Raw genomic sequence first — 16871 nt, 5'->3', positions numbered from 1 at the left:
TTGCAATCATATTAAAAGCAACTGCGTTCTCTTCGCTGATGATGTAAAACGATTCAACACCACCGACAATGCAACTACCCTTCAAAAAGACCTTAACTACGCGTCAGATTGGTCTAACAAGTGGCAACTTCAAATTTCAACCAACAAATGCTCTGTCTTACATATTGGCAAAAAAAAAAAAAAATCAGAACATAAAATACAAGTTAGATGGACATTACCTTGTAGACGACCCTCACTCTGTCAAGGACCTTGGAGTACTCATCTCTAAAGATCTATGTGCTAGAGCCCACTGTAACAACGTTGCCAAAAAGGTATTAAGAGTTGTTAACCTAATCTTCCGTAGCTTCTTCTCTGGTAATATTGTACAACTAACTACAACATACAAAACATTTGCTAGACCAATTCTCGAATACAGCTCATCTGTCTGGAACCCACACTGCATATCGTACATTAATACAATGGAGAGAGTCCAGAGATATTTCACGAGAAGAGTACTCCACTCCTCTACCCGCAATAGAATACCTTATGCCACCAGACTTGAAATTTTGGCCTTAGACAACTTAGAACTACACTGCCTTCGGTCTGACCTAAGTGTAGTACATAAAATTATCTGCTACAATGTCCTACCTGTCAATGACTACTTCAGCTTCAACCACAACAATACATGAGCAAACAATAGATAGAAACTCAAGGTAAACTGCTTCAAACTCTGCAAACTTTGCAGAAAATATGACTTCAGCAACAGAGTCATCAATGCCCGGAATGCACTTCCTGACTCTATGGTTTCTTCCCCAAACCCCCAAAACTTTAATCTTAAACTGTCTAATGTTGACCTCACCCCATTCCTAAGAGGTCTATAAGGGGCATGCATAAGCATACCAGTGTGCCTACCGTCCCTGTCCTAATGTCCCTTCTTACTTGTATCCTTTTCACGTGTTCAAAATCATGGTTATACATTTATCTGTTATCTTATATAGGCTTGATAAATAAATAAATGAAATGAAATGAAGTAAAATAAATAAAAATGAAATGAAATGAAATAAATAAAAATAACCAATGACAGGTAGTCCTTGACATACAATAGCTCATTATGGGCTGTTCAAAGTTAAAATGGCATTGGAAAAAGTGACATGATCATGACACACAAGAGATGTGGTGGTGCAACAGTTAGAATGCAATATTACAGGCTTATTGAAATATTACAATATTCTGCCGACTGCCAGCAGTTTGGTTCTCACCAGCTCAAGATTGACCCGTCCTTTCATCCTTCTGAGGTGGGTAAAATAAAGGACCCAGATTGTTGGGGGCAACAGGCTGACTCTGTAAACTGCTTAGAGAGGGCTGTAAAGCACTGTGAAGCAGTATATAAGTCTAAGTGTTATTGCTATTGCTATAGTTTGTTCCAGTGCACCACAGTTGCATTGCGGGCTCTCGGCCATTCCCCACTTAAGGAGCTTTGCCTTATGACTCTGAAATCTGAAGCAATATATATAAGTCTTAAGTGCTATTGCTATTTTCACACTTATAACCATTGCAGCATCCATATAGTCCTGTGATCAAAATTCAGGTGCTTGGCAACTGACTCATCTTTATGATGGTTGCAGCGCCCCTTGGCTATGTGATCACCTTTTGCGAACTTTTTTTTTTTAATTGAAAAAGTTTTAAACAAAAACATTTTTCCCCTTTCCCCCCCACCCTCCCCCAAAACCCCTTCCCCCCCCCCCCGGCTTCCCGGGTCAATCACAAGGTATTGTTATACATAAACCAAACATAGAGTAAAATTTTCCCTTCTAATCCAATTAACCTCATCCAAATCTTTTCATTTCCCAACCCCCCCATTACATAAAATAATACTTCCTAATTATTCAAAGGCAATCTGATATTTCTTAATCTGATATCTATTTTGTAAATAATCAATCCATTTTTTTCATTCAATTAAATATCTTTCCTGCGTATTGTCTTTCAAAAAAGCTGAGATTTTAGCCATCTCAGCCAAATTAGTAACTTTCAATATCCATTCTTCTATTGTAGGTAACTCTTTTTTCTTCCAATATTGTCCAATCAACAGCCTTGCTGCTGTTATTAAATTCAGAATCAATTTAGTCTCAATCCCTGTACAATCCGTTATAATTCCCAAAAGGAAAAATTGCAGCAGTAACTTTATCTTCTTCTTCAGGACATTTTGAATAATCCACCAAATTCTTATCCAAAAGGCCTTAATTTTCTTGCAAGTCCACCAAATATGAAAATATGTAGCGTCATCACAGTCACACCTCCAACATTTCGCTTGGATATCAGGATACATACATGATAATTTTTTGGGATCTAAGTGCCATCTATAAAACATCTTATAAAAATTTTCCCTTAAATTCTGTGCTTGTGTAAACTTAACATTTCTAACCCAGATTTTCTCCCATGTTTCCAACATTATTGGTTCCTGAATATTCTGTGCCCATTTTATCATACAGTCCTTTACCAAATCCTTTTCCGAATCTATTTCAAGCAACACATTATACAATCTCTTTATATGCTCCTGGGTCTGATTTCTAATTTGCTTTATTAAATTTTCCTCCCTTTGCATTATACCAATTTTTTGATCTTCTTTCCATCTAGCACTTATTTGCCCATATTGAAACCAAGTATAATTCCTCCCTTCTTCATTTAATACCTGTAATGATTTTAATTGCAATCTACCTCCTTCAGCATACAAAAGTTCTTTATAAGTAATCATTTCCTGTTTCTGTTCTATATTTATATTCTCTATTGCATGTCTGGGGCTCGCCCATATAGGAATCTTATAATCTAGTTTTTAAGAATATTTTTCCAGACCATAAAGAGCACTTCTCAACACATGATTCTTAAAAGCCCTATCCACTTTTTTCATAAAATAAATACGCATGCCATCCATATAACAAGTCATAACCTTCTATATTCAAAATTCTTTCCTCCGTTAAATTAAACCAGTCACTTATTACTGAAAGGGCTACTGCTTCATAATATAGTTTAAAATTAGGCATTTTTAGGCCACCTCTTTCCCGTGAATCCTGAATTATTTTCATTTTAACCCTCGCCTTTTTACCTTGCCATATAAATTTATTAATCCCAATCTGCCAATCCTCCAAATTTTTATCTTTCTTAATTATTGGTATCATCTGGAACAGAAACAAAAATCTAGGTAACACATTCATTTTGATAGCCGCAATCCTCCCCAATAGCGATAACTGTAATTTTTTCCAAACACTCATATCATTCTGAACTTTTTGCCATAGCAAGTCATAATTATTCTTATAAAGTTTCTTGTTCGATGAACTAATATAAACCCTAAGTATTTAACCTTTTTTACCACCTCAAATCCTGCTATTTCCTCTAGTTTTTGTTTCTGTTGTTTAGACATATTTTTGATTATCACTTTTGTTTTATTCTGATTTATTTTAAATCCTGATACCTTTCCATATTTATCAATTGTTTCCAACAAAGATCTACTTGAATTTATAGAATTTGTTAAAGTAACCACTACGTCGTCTGCAAAAGCTCTAACTTTGTACTCATATTGTCTAATTTTAATTCCCTCTATTTTCATTAACTCTCGTATTTTATCCAGTAATGGTTCCAGTGTCAAAACAAACAATAATGGTTATAAAGGACATCCCTATCTCGTTCCTTTCGCAATCTTAGTAACTTCAGTCAGACTACCATTTATTATAATCTGAGCTGTTTGCTCTCCATAAATCGCTTTAATTATTCTAACAAAACAATCTCCAAATTGCATTTTCTCTATTAATTTAAATAAAAAATCCCAATGCAATCGATCAAAGGCCTTCTCCGCATCCAAAAAAATAAGTGCTGCTGAAGTATTCTTCTTTTCCAAATATTCCAATATATTAATAATCTGTCTAACATTATTCCTCATCTGCCTCCCTTTTATAAAACCAGATTGATCAGTATGAATTCTTTGTTGTAAAACTAACATTAATCTATTTGCTATTATTTTAACAAAAATCTTATAATCATTATTTAAAAGTGAGATCGGCCTGTAATTACCGGGTTTAGAGCAATCTTGCTCCTCTTTTGGTATCAGTGAAATAAAAGATGTTTTCCATGATGGGGGTATTCCCCCTCCTAGTTGTATCTGATTAAATAATTCTTTAAGTGGGCCTAGTATTTCATCCTGTAGTTTTTTATAATAACTTGCAGTAAGACCATCTGTACCGGGGTTTTTCCCGATTTTTAATTGTTTAATTGCCTCCACTATTTCTCCAGTAGCTATCGGCCGATTCAACTCCTCCCTTTGTTCTAATGTTAGAGTATTAACCTTATAATCTTCCAAATAATCATAAATGTCCCTATTCGATATTTTATCTTTTGCATATAGAGTAGAGTAAAATTCTGAGAAGGCCTTTTTAATTTTATCCTGTTGATATATCTCTTTACCTTTATATTCTATTTTTTGTATGACACGTGCTTTCTGTTTTTTCCTTAAGTTATATGCCAGCCATCTCCCAGGTTTATTTGCATTACAGAAGGTATTATGTTTAGCATATTGTATATTCATTGCCACCTGGTCTGCCATTAACATATTAAATTGACTCTGTAATATTCTTATAGCCTCTTTAAGTTTGTGATCTTGTGTGTTTTGAATTAATAATTGTTGTTTCTTTTGAATTTCTTCTTCCAAGTACCTATGCTGCCTTTGTTTATTATTCCTCTGCCTATTGTCCAAATATATCAATATACCTCTAATAAAAGCTTTACTCGCCTCCCACACAGTTCCTATAGGTGTCCCCTTGTGCATATTAAAATCAAAAAATTCCTTCATCGGTTTCTTACAATGATTTACATTATCCTCATATCTAAACAGATTTTCATTCAGCCTCCATGTTCTACCACCTTTTTTCCCTTGTAATAATTCCATCCATACTGGGCTATGGTCAGTTAAACACCTCGGAAATATCTTCATTTTCTTCACCCTAGAAAGCAAGTCATTAGAAATTAAAATAAAGTCAATACGTGAAAAAGATTGATGCCTATCGGGAAAAAAAGTAAAATCTCTCTCATCTGGATTCTGTAACCTCCATATATCTCTAAACTCAAAGTCTTCCATCATTTCAAAGAAGGATTTTGGTAGTATCTTCTTAGAAGAGGTTCTCTTATCATTTCTTGTATCAATTACTCCATTCCAATCTCCTAATAAAATAAACGAACTGTAATCCCAGAGGATCAACCTCTCGTGTAACATTTTATAAAACTTTTCTTGTTGCTGATTAGGTGCATAAATACCTATCAGCAAAGTCTTTTTTGCATCTATCACCAGTTCAATAGCAATAAATCTTCCTTGAATATCTGCCTCAATTAACTTAGCTGGTATATCCTTCCTGATATATACAACAATTCCATGCTTCTTTTCCAAAGCTGATGCAACAAAATGTTTACCTAATTTTGAGTTTATTAAGTATTTTTGGTCTGATAATTTGATATGTGTCTCTTGCAGGCAAATCACATCATTTTTAAATTGTTTCAAGTAGTGAAATATTTTCCTTCTTTTCTGAGCTGAATTCAAACCATTAACATTCCATGACAAAATTCTATTTGCCATTACTGGCCTCCTGAAGCTTTGAAGCAGACAATGGAAGATCCTCCTCCGGTATCTTCCCTCTAGCTCCTCCCACAGTTCCATACTGGGGTCCTGACTTTTACTTTGAAGCTGTTGCTCTTCTTTACGCTTAAGAGCTCCTCTTGTCACCTTTTGCTCTTGTGGTTCCTCTGATGCTGGCAGCAATGAAGCCTCTTGGATCACCACGCCTTCTTGGATCTCTTGAAGTTTTTCTATCACTTCTATTTCAACTTTCAAAACTGTAGAAAGAAAATCCTTTGCCTTTAAAACAGTGTCAATTCTATATCTCCTTCCTTGATAAAATACTGTCAGACCAACTGGCACCTCCCATCTGAATTGAATCTGGTGTTTTTTAAGTTCTTGTGTAAAAAAAACAAATTCCTTCCTATCTCTTAACATCTTGGAAGGAATCTCTTTCAGGACCTTCAGCTCCTGTTCTCCAATTTTCAAAGTTGTCTGATATGCAACTTGCAAAATCTGATTTCTCATAGTTGTTTTCACAAAATAAACCACAATGTCCCGAGGAAGCTTTCTCTGTTTTGCGATCCAGGAATTAACTCTATATATTTTATCAATTTGGTAAGCTACCTCTTGGGGTTCCACTTCAATAAATTCAGCCAATGCTTCTGATATGATTTTTCTTAGGTCCTCTCCTCTCTGTTCCTGCATGCTGCGGATTCTAAGAGCTCCTTCCACAAGTTTGTATTGCAATATCACAACCTGATCTTCATTTTGATCCACTTTTTTCTGAACACCTTGCATTTTGTCTTCTAAGTGCTTACTTGACTGAGAGATCTGTTGCATCTCTTCTTCCAATCCCTCAATTTTTTTACTCAAACCTTGAACAGCCATCATATCTTCTCTTATTTTTGCATTAAATTTTTCCATCATCTCTTTTTGCCTATCTTCAGAAAGTTTTAATTGTTCTTTCAATATATCCTCAAGATTTGCTTCAGATCCCCTTCTTCCAGAAGGCTTTAAAGGTTTAGCCGCCATTCTGTCTTCAAAAGAATCAAAAATTTAAACTTAAAAACTTTCCTTTACTCCTTTCAGTATAGGAGAGCTCCATTTATAACAATCCACAAATAACGCTACTTTGTTGTACTAAAGAATTCACTTTCACTTTCAGACGCCATTTTAAAAGTCAATTAATCAGAGACAAAGAGAAGTTTCAAATTTCAAAAGGGGGAGTCAGTATACTTGCGTGTTGTTTCTACTTCAAAGATCGAACGGTTGTGAAATCCCCATCTGCTTAGAAAATCAATCAATTTGACAAGTCCTTTTGAGCAGAAGTGACTCCTACTCCCTTTTCCTGAAAAAACAGGAGCACGTTTGAAGTTGGAGTATAATGAGGTCTGATGGGACCTCAAATCCAGAAAAATTCACTCTTAAGAGCAAACCCCCTGGAGAGATCTACCACTCCCCCACAGCTCTGCACACCCCCTTTTGCCCAAGGGGTATGCTAAGGTCAGTGAACAGTGATTTATACTGTTTCACTGACTTTTACGATCTTCTAACGCGGAGCACCCTGTTAGAGCGCCCTGCAGGAGCGGCGACGTCACTGGAAACCCCTTCGGACAAGCAAATTTAATGGGGAAGCTAGATTCACTTAACAACTGGGTTCCCAGCTTAACAACTGCAGTGATTCACTTAACAACTGTGGCAAGAAAGATAGTAAAATGGAGCAAAACTCACTTAAAAACTGTTTCAATTAGCAACATAATTTTGGGGCACAATTTGATTGTACGTTCAGGATTATCTGTACTGTAGAACAGCTTTGCCGCTTGGCAGCCCAGCAGAGAGTGGAGAGGGGAACTGGGCTGCACGAGCAGCAGGCTGGCATGCATGCACAACTCAACTTGTGCAATTCGAGCTATGCATGCATGTGCATGCTCACAAGCCCACCACTTGTGCAAGTCAATCTGTGTGTGCACGTGCACCGGGCCACCATTCATGCAGCCGAGTTGCAAATAGGCCACAGCCCAGTAATGGGCTATAGCCCCAGGGTTGGTGACCCCTGCTGTAGAAAGCTCCTTATAGACAATTTTATTTTGCTGATAGCTATTTGCTTTGGAAATGCATAAATGCCGCCATTCAAAATGTGAAGTTGCATCAAGTTTAGGATTTTGGGAAGAGCATACTTATAATGCCAGAGTTGAAATAAAAACTCACTTGAGTTTGACAAGCTACCATATTTTTCAGAGTATAAGATGCTCTGGAGTATAAGACGCACCTACCTTTTTTGGGGAGGAAAACAAGAAAAAAAATCTGCCTCTGCCTCCCAGCAATTTGCCTCGTTGCAGCAAACAGCCTGCTTTACTTTCATTTTCAGCACAGCCTGATTAGCACAAGAAAAAAAAATCTGCCTCCCAGCAATTTGCCACCTTGCATCAAGCAGCAGAGGCCTGCATGGCAAAAGGCAATAGCAATCTCTGCAGCCTGAAATAGCTGAGGGTCGGGAGGCCAATCCAACTGACAGTCAACTGCTTGTGCTAATCAGGCTGTGCTGAAGCTGAAATGGGCTGTTTGCTGCTTGCTGCTTGCTGCAAGAGGGTAAATTGCTGGGAGGCAGAGGCCAAAGAGTGGGGACCAGCGGATGGGCGGGGCTACATTCAGTGTATAAGATGCACCCTAATTTTCACCCTCTTTTCTGTCATATACTCCAAAAAATACGGTAAATCTGGTGTTCAGCTTAGTTTCTTAAAAATTGGCTTTGAGGCACATACCTGTTTGAAAGAAAAGGCTGGATGTACATCAACATGTCTGTCAACTGACTGAAGGGACTTAAGTAGCAGTCCTACATATATAGGTAGTCCTTGACTTACAACTAGTCACTTAGTGACCATTCAAAAATATGACACATCCTGAAAAAGGATCTTATGATCCAGATTCAACATTCCAATTTTTGCTCTCCCCTAGTCATATTACTGCATTTTGGGCACTATCAAACACCCTGCATTTTTGACTATTTGTAGCATCCTAGGGTGATTGCAATTTATGACATTTTTAGCAGAAATTGACATTTACTTCCAGTTTCCAGCAAAAAACACCATGTAGCAGATAATGGGTTCATTTAACGACTGTGGTGTTCACCTTATGACAGTCACTTTCATTTTAATAGCAATAGCATTAAGACTTATAGAAAGCTTCATAGTGCTTTACAGGACTTTCTGAGCGGTTTACAGAGTCAACCTATTGCCCCCAACAATGTGGGTCCTCATTTTATCCACCTCGGAAGGATAAAGGGCTGAGTCAACCTTGAACCAGTCAGGATCAAACTGCTGGCAGTCAGCAGAATTAGCCTGCAATGCTACAGTCTAACCACTGCGCCACCACGGCTCTGTGGCTAATAACCACTACAAAAAAGATAAAGTTGGTACAGTCATGGGGTGACCTGCTTTACAGTTGTCTTGGTATGTTTTTAATTAATTAAATCACATTTTTTTCTAGGAAATTTATTATTAAACTGCCTAGTATCTCACTGTTTTCCCTGTAAACAGGATTTATTTCCAATGTAGAGGTGTGTTTTAATACAAAAGAGAGGAACAGAACAGAACAGAACAGAACAGAACAGAACAGAATAGAACCAGATTTAGAAGGGACCTTGGAGGTTTTCTAGTCCAACTCCCTGCTCAGGCAGGAAACCCCATACCATTTCAGACAAATGATTGTCCAACATCTTCTTAAAAACTTCCAGTGTTGGAGCATTCACAACTTCTGGAGGCAAGTTGTTCCACTGGTTGATTGTTCTGTCAGGAAATTTCTTCTTAGTTCTAGGTTGCTTCTCTCTAGTTTCCATCCCATTGCTTCTTGTCCTGCCTTCATGTGCTTTGGAGAATAGATTGACTCCTCTTTTTGGCAACCCCTGAGAAATTGGAATGTTGCTATCTTGTCACCCCTAGACCTTCTAAACATACCCAATACTAAACATACCCAATACTAAACATACCCAATTCCAGCAACTGTTCTTTATATGTTTTAGTCTCCAGTCCCCTAATCATCTTTGTTGCTCTTCTCTCAACATCTTTTTTTACATCGCGGTGACCAAAACTGAATGCAGTATTCCAAGTGTGGCCTTACCAAGGCATTATAAAGTGGTATTAACACTTCACGTGATCTTGATTCCATCCCTCTGTTTATGCAGCCTAGAACTGTGTTGACTTTTTTGCACACTGCTGGCTCATATTTAAATGATGGTCCAATAGGACTCCAAGATCCCTCTCACAGTTACTGCTATTGAGCAAGGTACCACATATACTGTACCTGTGCATTTTGTTTTTCTTGCTGTGAGAAATACAATAATGGTAAATCTCATAAAAAGGTAACGGCAACCATGAACAAGTGTAAAGCAGGTTTATTTCAAAAAGATATATATCAAAAAAACTTTTGCAAGAGGGTTCTCCGCAAGGGAGAGAACGTCTGACAGCTCCGAATACATGATTTAAATACATTTTCAGACAATCAACAGGGCAGTTACAACGTCCCCACCTCTCATTGTTCTTCACACATTACATAACATTCTGGCTTATTCAGCACCATCTTCTTCCTCTGGAAAGTCCCCCAGAGATCATACTTTCCCCTTACGTCATTTACAGAACAATTAAATGAAATATGATTTTGCTTAGGTCACTCTGACCTGCTCAAGAAGTACAAACATCATTTTATGGCTTGTTTCCTCAGAACAGGTGTTACACAAACATCCCCTTATTAAATGTCTTACACTGCTAAAATAGCTCAGGTTAACTCAGGTTATAGGAAGAGTACAATATGGAGTTACTTAGGCTATATTCTTTACAGGAATAATTCCATTTCTCACACTTGCCTAAATGTACAATCTCACTTTTTTCACCGTTGCATTTCATTTTGTTAGATAGCGCCCAATGTTCAAGTCTGTCAAGATCCTCCTGTACCTTAAGCCTACCTTCTGGAAAGATATTGAGTATCTCCAACACATGTGACTACTGTTCTCTTACAGTCTTCCACAGCGGACACCAAAGGGGACTTCCTCCTTATTAGTGACCACGTGATTGAACTGGTTACCCGGCTTCACCAGACCATGCTGGAGGCTACAAAGCAAAAACTGAAACTCCAAGTGGCTGATGAGTAAGGAGGGAGTTGGCTGTGGGTGGGGAAAGGGAAGGGTTTGGATGAGAGCTTTTCTTTAGATTTTTTGGCATCTTGATTCTCTTGTATTGGCATTGAAAACCTAGCAAGATTTAAACTGAAAGGGTTCTGAAAATCCAGACATTGAAAGTCCTTTTCATCCTTTCTTGGAGTCTCCAAAAGGGAGTCACTCCATTGGAGACCTCTGACTTTAAAGGGGATAAAGGAGACTTTGGATCCAATTTTGCCAAATCTTTCCTCCCCTCCCCTCCTCCCACAATTAAAAAGACCATATGAGCTCTGGTTTGTCAGAAAAGGATTTAAGGGTTTACTGGGTTTAAGGAAGCAGGCCTTGATGTCAGAAGCTATTTGAATACGCAGATAAAATTTGCCGCCAAATTCCCATTTAGTAATAACAAGCGTATGTAAATTATATATTATGGTCTGTACATTTGGAGCTTGTAAATCCTTAATTATAGTTTGTGTGGTTTGTTGCATTGTATTCAGGTTGTTTAGCTGCAGCAATTAATACATTTCACATCCCTTTTCCAATTACAGTAACTAATAATTAAATGATGAAACATTTTAGCTTCAAGAGCTTGTAAAAATAATTGTAAATCTGATCATCCCCACAGACTATTGAATATTATACCCTATTTGACTGAAAATAGGACACTGCAAACCTACCACTGTATTTCTTTATTAGGGACAGGACAGTTCCCAAATTGTCCAGCAGTGACCTTACATTGGAGTTAAATATGTTTGCAGAGTTAATCTCCCCTGACCCTTCTTTGAAATCCATCGTTTACTTGATAAGGTTTCAGAAGTACCCGTATTTTTTGGAGGATAAGACGCACCTTTTGCCCCCCAAAAAGAGGGGGGAAATCTGGGTGTGTCTTATACTCCAAATGTAGCCCCGCCCAGCTTCGAAGGTTTCAGAGGCTGAAGAAAGCATCAGAAATGGAGCTTCAGAAAAAAAGCCCCAAACAGAGCTTCAGAAAAGAAGCTCCCAAACAGAGCTTCAGAGGCTTTTTTTCTGAAGCTCTGTTTTGGAGGCTTTCAGAGGCATTAAAAAAAAGTTTCAGAGGCAGAAAAAAAAGCAAAAAAAAAAAAAAGCAAGGCACAGAGTTGGCAAACAAGGAACCTGTTGCTAAAATTCACCTCTGGTAACAGCTGATTGGGGGTATTCCGGGAGGCCAATCTACCTGCCAATCAGCTTTTTTCTTATTTTCCTCTCCAAAACTAAGGAGCTTCTTATACTCTGAAAAATATGGTAGTTTACCCTTGTCTGCCTCTTAAGTCTCAGAGAATGTGACTGGCTCAAGGTCACCCAGCTGTCTTTGTGCCCAAGGCAGAATCAGAACTCACAATTTCCCAGTTTTCTAGCCTGGTACCTTAAACATTAAACCAAACTGGCCCTAATCCTAAAATTAAGCCTGCTTTATAGTTGTACTCCCTACACTTGTATATAAGGTTTTGATCAAACATGGCAGGGAAACCTCCACAAGGCAAGACAAATGGTGATGCAAATTTAAAACAAGGGTTGTGTTGTTTTGTTCAGCTGACCTTTGATTTGATCTCTTACAGATTTCTGGTAAAGTTTAAGCAGAGCAACATCACTGTCAAACTTGTGAAGACAGATGAGACACAAGGCACAGCTCCTGTTTGCAGGAAGAAAGGCAGCCATAGGATGGAGGTGTTTGTCCATTAAAGTGAAATTATTGCTGATTCAAAGGCAGCTACATTGGACAGTGGATCACAAAGTATTGAGAATATGATTTAGACTTGACCCACTGCAGGCATTGGTGCCTTCTAGGCTTCTCATCAGGATGTTTACGGCATGGAGCAACATCAATTGCATACATTCCAAGGCCAATCAATACATTTGCAAAAAGTGTAAATGGCACTTCTTGTCAATATCTTCAGAAATGGCTTCTTTCTATAGATGCTTTAAGTGGAAAATTTGGGGAGAATGTCAATTAAAAACAAACAAATGAAATGAAATGTCAACTCTGCTTTGATTTAAGCTGCTTCGCAAGGCTATACTATCTCTGGGGACACCAAAGAATCTAAAGCTCGAATTTGGCTATAGAGTACAACTTTATTTTGACCTATCTGAATAATCTTCATTTTTGAAGATTATTCTGAATAATCTTCATTTTGAATTTTTGCTTTTCTCCAGAGATATCCAACAGGGCGAGTGGCAAAGTCTCATTGATTTATTCTTTGGTCACATTAGGTCTCTGCTCTAATTTAATTTTAAAATGAATGGGAAACTAGCATACTGAAAAGCAAATCACTAATTGCACACATACATTATTTCCAACAATGCCTTGGGCTACATAGACTAGAAACAGTTTTAGAAAGTGAAATGGTGCATAGGTAAAAATAAAGGGAAAGGTTTCCCTTGCCCAATCAAATCTGACTCATTTCCATTTCTCAGCTGAATGAAGACACTTCCGTGGTCCTGCGACCAGTATGGCACAAAGGAAGCAGTGCCTATTTATCTACTCACATTTGCATGCTTTTAAGCAACTATGTTGGCAGGAGTGGGGCAAGGCATTGCTTCCCTTATGGGTATTTTCTGATCAGCTATTCCCATGACACATTCTCAAAATTTCAGATGTAGAATTGGTCAAAAATCATTGGGTGGGTTGGTGCCTGGCTTTTTCATTCGTAGCCTGCCTTTCCACTAAAAAGCCCTAGGATAGTGATGGCTAACCTTTTCCGGACTGAGTGCCCAAAGTACGTGTGCATTCCCAAACTTCCCAAATGCAATGTGTGCACCACCCATGCATGCGCCCGGCCCCCGCACATGCACATGTGACCCCTCCCGCATGCACCCCCTGCTCATATGCGTGTGACCCCCGGCATGCACCCTGCCCCCCCACATGCATGTGCAAGCCCTCACGTGCACAGGCCCCCTGTGTGTACCCTGCCCCCCCCATGCATACACACATGTCCCCCATGCACCCCCCTGTGCATGCGCGGCAGAGACTCAAAGACTAGAGGGCCGGCAGGAGATGCACACGCATTCATGGCAGAGCTGACCTGGGGACAGCCTGCATGCCTACAGAGAGGGCGCTGCATGCCACCTCTGGCACCCATGCCATTGGTTCGCCAGCATATACTTAGGATCATCCCCAATTTATTCTTCAAATTATTCTGTGAAATCACTTAAGTTGAAGGAAAGGGATTGACTCAAAGTCATTCAGTGAGTTCAGTGGTGAAGTGGGGATATTTTATGTCATCACATCAGCAAATTGTGGTTTATTTCATCACATCAGCATATTAAGTGGTTTTTTAGCACTTGCATACTTATGGTAACTAATTTACTCAAAGCTGAGCAGATCAGCAGAAAAGCAAAGGTATATCAGTCAGAGTTTCTGAAGAAAGGCTTCCCTGAGTCATTCTGCTTCTCACAGGAGTCTGTAGAAAAGTAGCCAAGATTCAATCCAAATTTCAGAGAGACTAACAAGGTTTACCAGCCTGTCCAGGGCCCAGAGTTTTAGGTTTCTTACACAAATCAAAAGCAATGACACACTGGACACAAGAAATCAGATGGTTGTTTGAGTCAAAGCTGCCTCTTTTTTTTCTTTTCTTTTTTTTTTTATTCAAAAAGTTTTACAGGAAATTTTTCCCCCTTTCCCCCCACCTCCCCTCCCCCCTCCCTTCACAACCCTTCTCCCCCTGACTTCCCGGAATGAGCACAAGGTATAGTTAAAAATAAAACAAACATATGCTAAAAAAATTTCGTCCCAACTTAATTATACTCCTACAATTCTCATCAGTTCCTAACTTCCCCCGAAAACAATAAAAAATAATACATCATAATCATTCAAAAGCAGTCTGATAACTCTTAGTCTGATATCTACTTTGGAAGCTGCCTCTTAAGTAAGCTTGCACCAGATGTTAAGACAGGAAAACTCTTATTTGGTAAGGAGCAGTGGTGGGATTCTGTCGGTTCCAGGAGGTTCCGCCAAACCGTTTGTTAAATTGCTGGCTTGCCCCTCCCCTTGCCCCTTCCCTCCCCACCACTACTTACTGGCCTCGGGGCACATTGAATCGAACTGTTCGTTAAACCAGTGGTCACCAACCGGTGGACCACTAGTGGTCTGCAAGAAAATTTTGGTGGTCCGTGGCTGGGTCGGGCACCTCGAGAGACGAGACCTTGCTGGCAGGCGATCTGGCTTCCGCTGCCTCCCTGCAAGCTCTCCTCTCGAGGAGCCCGACCCAAGCTTCCTGTGCTGCTTCAGGGAGAACTCGAGAGGCGAGAGCTTGCAGGGAGTTGGATGTCAGATCGCCTCCCTGCAAGCTCTCGTCTCTCGAGTTCTCCCTGAAGTGGCACGGGATGTCTGCAGGTGACAACTATAATGAATATGTCCACCTGCTCTCCTGAAGCACACCGCGGTGAACAAAACAGCCCCATTGCTCTGTGCCTCTTCCTGCAGCCAAACGCACCCAGTCATGAGTGCCCTTTCCTCAAATTGGCTGTGCACGGGGCGCTTGGAGAGCGAGCGAGCAAGAGAACTCTCCAACCTCTGTTTTTGTGCGTGCATGTTTGCGAGGGAGGGGGGGAGCGATTTGAAGGTGAGCCACCCAAACTTCTGGCAGAGATGAGGACGGCTTCTGAGCAGCCTTGAATCAGCCAGCTCCACCTGACCTATTCCCCGAGTCTTGCCATTCTCCTTGCCCCCCCACCCCCACCCCACTCAAGCAGTGGCATTTCTTCTCTGCTTCTCTCCAGATGCTGGTGCGGGCACCATGGATGCATAGCTTGTTAGGGCTGAGCAGGGAAGCCGCTGCTTGAGTGGGTGGGGATGGGTGAGGAGAATGGCAAGAGTGGAATGGAGCTGGCTGATTCAGGGCTGCTCAGAAGCCACCCCCCATCTCTGCCAGAAGTTTGGGTGGCTCGGCTTCAGATCCCTCCCTCCCTCACACACACACACACGCACGCACGCACGCACAAAAATGATTTTGTGATTTTACCCCTGGGCTGAACCCACCAGTGGCTGTCCCCGCCCCTCACCCTCCCTTCCCAGTCACTCCTCGCCTGGCAAGGGAAGGGTTGGGAATAGAGATTCGCTCCATATTCCAGAGTGGGAGCTGGATCTCACGGCTGTTTCTTCCGGCCCTTGTTGGTGCTCCTGAACCTCGGTCTCCCCAGCTTGAGTTCCTCTCAGCCCCAAGACACTGGCTGGCCCATGAGAAAGAGGGGGGGAGAGACAGAGAAAGAGAGGGGGGAGAGAAGGGTAGAAAGAGAGAGAAAGAGAGAGAGAAAGAGAGAGAGAAAGAAAGAAAGAAAGAAAGAGAAAGAGGAGGGAGAGAGAATGAGAGATGACAGAATGAGTGGGAGAAAGAGGGGGGGAGAGAGAAAGAGAATGAGAGAGAAAGAGAGGGGGAGAAAGAGAGATGAAGGAGAGAAAGATGAAGGAGAGAAAGATGAAGGAGAGAAACAGAGATGAAGAATAGAAGGGGAGAAAGATAAAGAAGAGAAAGGGGGGAGAAAGGGAGATGAAGGAGAGAAAGAGGGGGAGAAAGATGGAGAGAAAGAGAGGAAGAGAGAAAGATTAAGGAGAAAAAGAGAGAAAGGGGGAGAAAGAGACGGAGAGAAAGAGGGGAGAAAGATGAAGGAGAGAAAGAGGGAGGGAGAATGGATTTGTTCTGGTAATTGGTTTAACAAACATGGCACTGAAAAAGTGACTTATGACCATTTTTCATACTTACGAACATTGCAGCAAACTGTCATTAGGGCAAAAAAGCTATGTCACATGACCACCTGGCCACGCCCACCCAGTCACATGAAGCACTGCAGTTGGTTGTGACATGGTTATTAAAAATGCTGCAACAGGCATAAATGATGAGCAGTCATAAGTGTGAGGACTGGTCAAAAGTGCAAGAACCTGTCAGAAATCACTTTTTTCAGTCCTCTGGGTCAGGGGTCCCCAACCTTTTGGACCTCAGGGACCACTAAATTCATAATTTTAAATCCTGTGGACCATAATATGATCTGCCTAATGACCGGCTGGGTGGGCGTGGCAACATGGTCATGTGACTGGGTGGACATGACCAATTTGATGTCACTCACGTCGAGGGGTGCCTTGCCAGCCTCTATCTGCCACTCCTCGCCTGCCCACCCAGGCTCCTTAGGGCCCCA

General features: G+C 40.4%; 1 protein-coding gene across 1 annotated transcript in view; it reads left to right on the top strand.

The window, feature by feature from the left end:
• Nucleotides 1-12676, top strand: part of LOC131190601 (unconventional myosin-Ia-like) — a 65213-nt gene extending 52537 nt beyond the window's left edge. The window contains 2 exon segments of the mRNA XM_058167941.1: nt 10587-10714; nt 12302-12676. Coding sequence (XP_058023924.1) covers nt 10587-10714; nt 12302-12425 — 252 coding nt within the window. The 3' untranslated portion in view covers nt 12426-12676.
• The last annotated feature ends 4195 nt before the right edge of the window (nt 12677-16871 follow it).

Source organism: Ahaetulla prasina, chromosome 2 (assembly GCF_028640845.1).
Source record: "Ahaetulla prasina isolate Xishuangbanna chromosome 2, ASM2864084v1, whole genome shotgun sequence".
NCBI lineage: Eukaryota > Metazoa > Chordata > Lepidosauria > Squamata > Colubridae > Ahaetulla > Ahaetulla prasina.
This window is presented reverse-complemented; position numbering and strand designations above follow the sequence as displayed.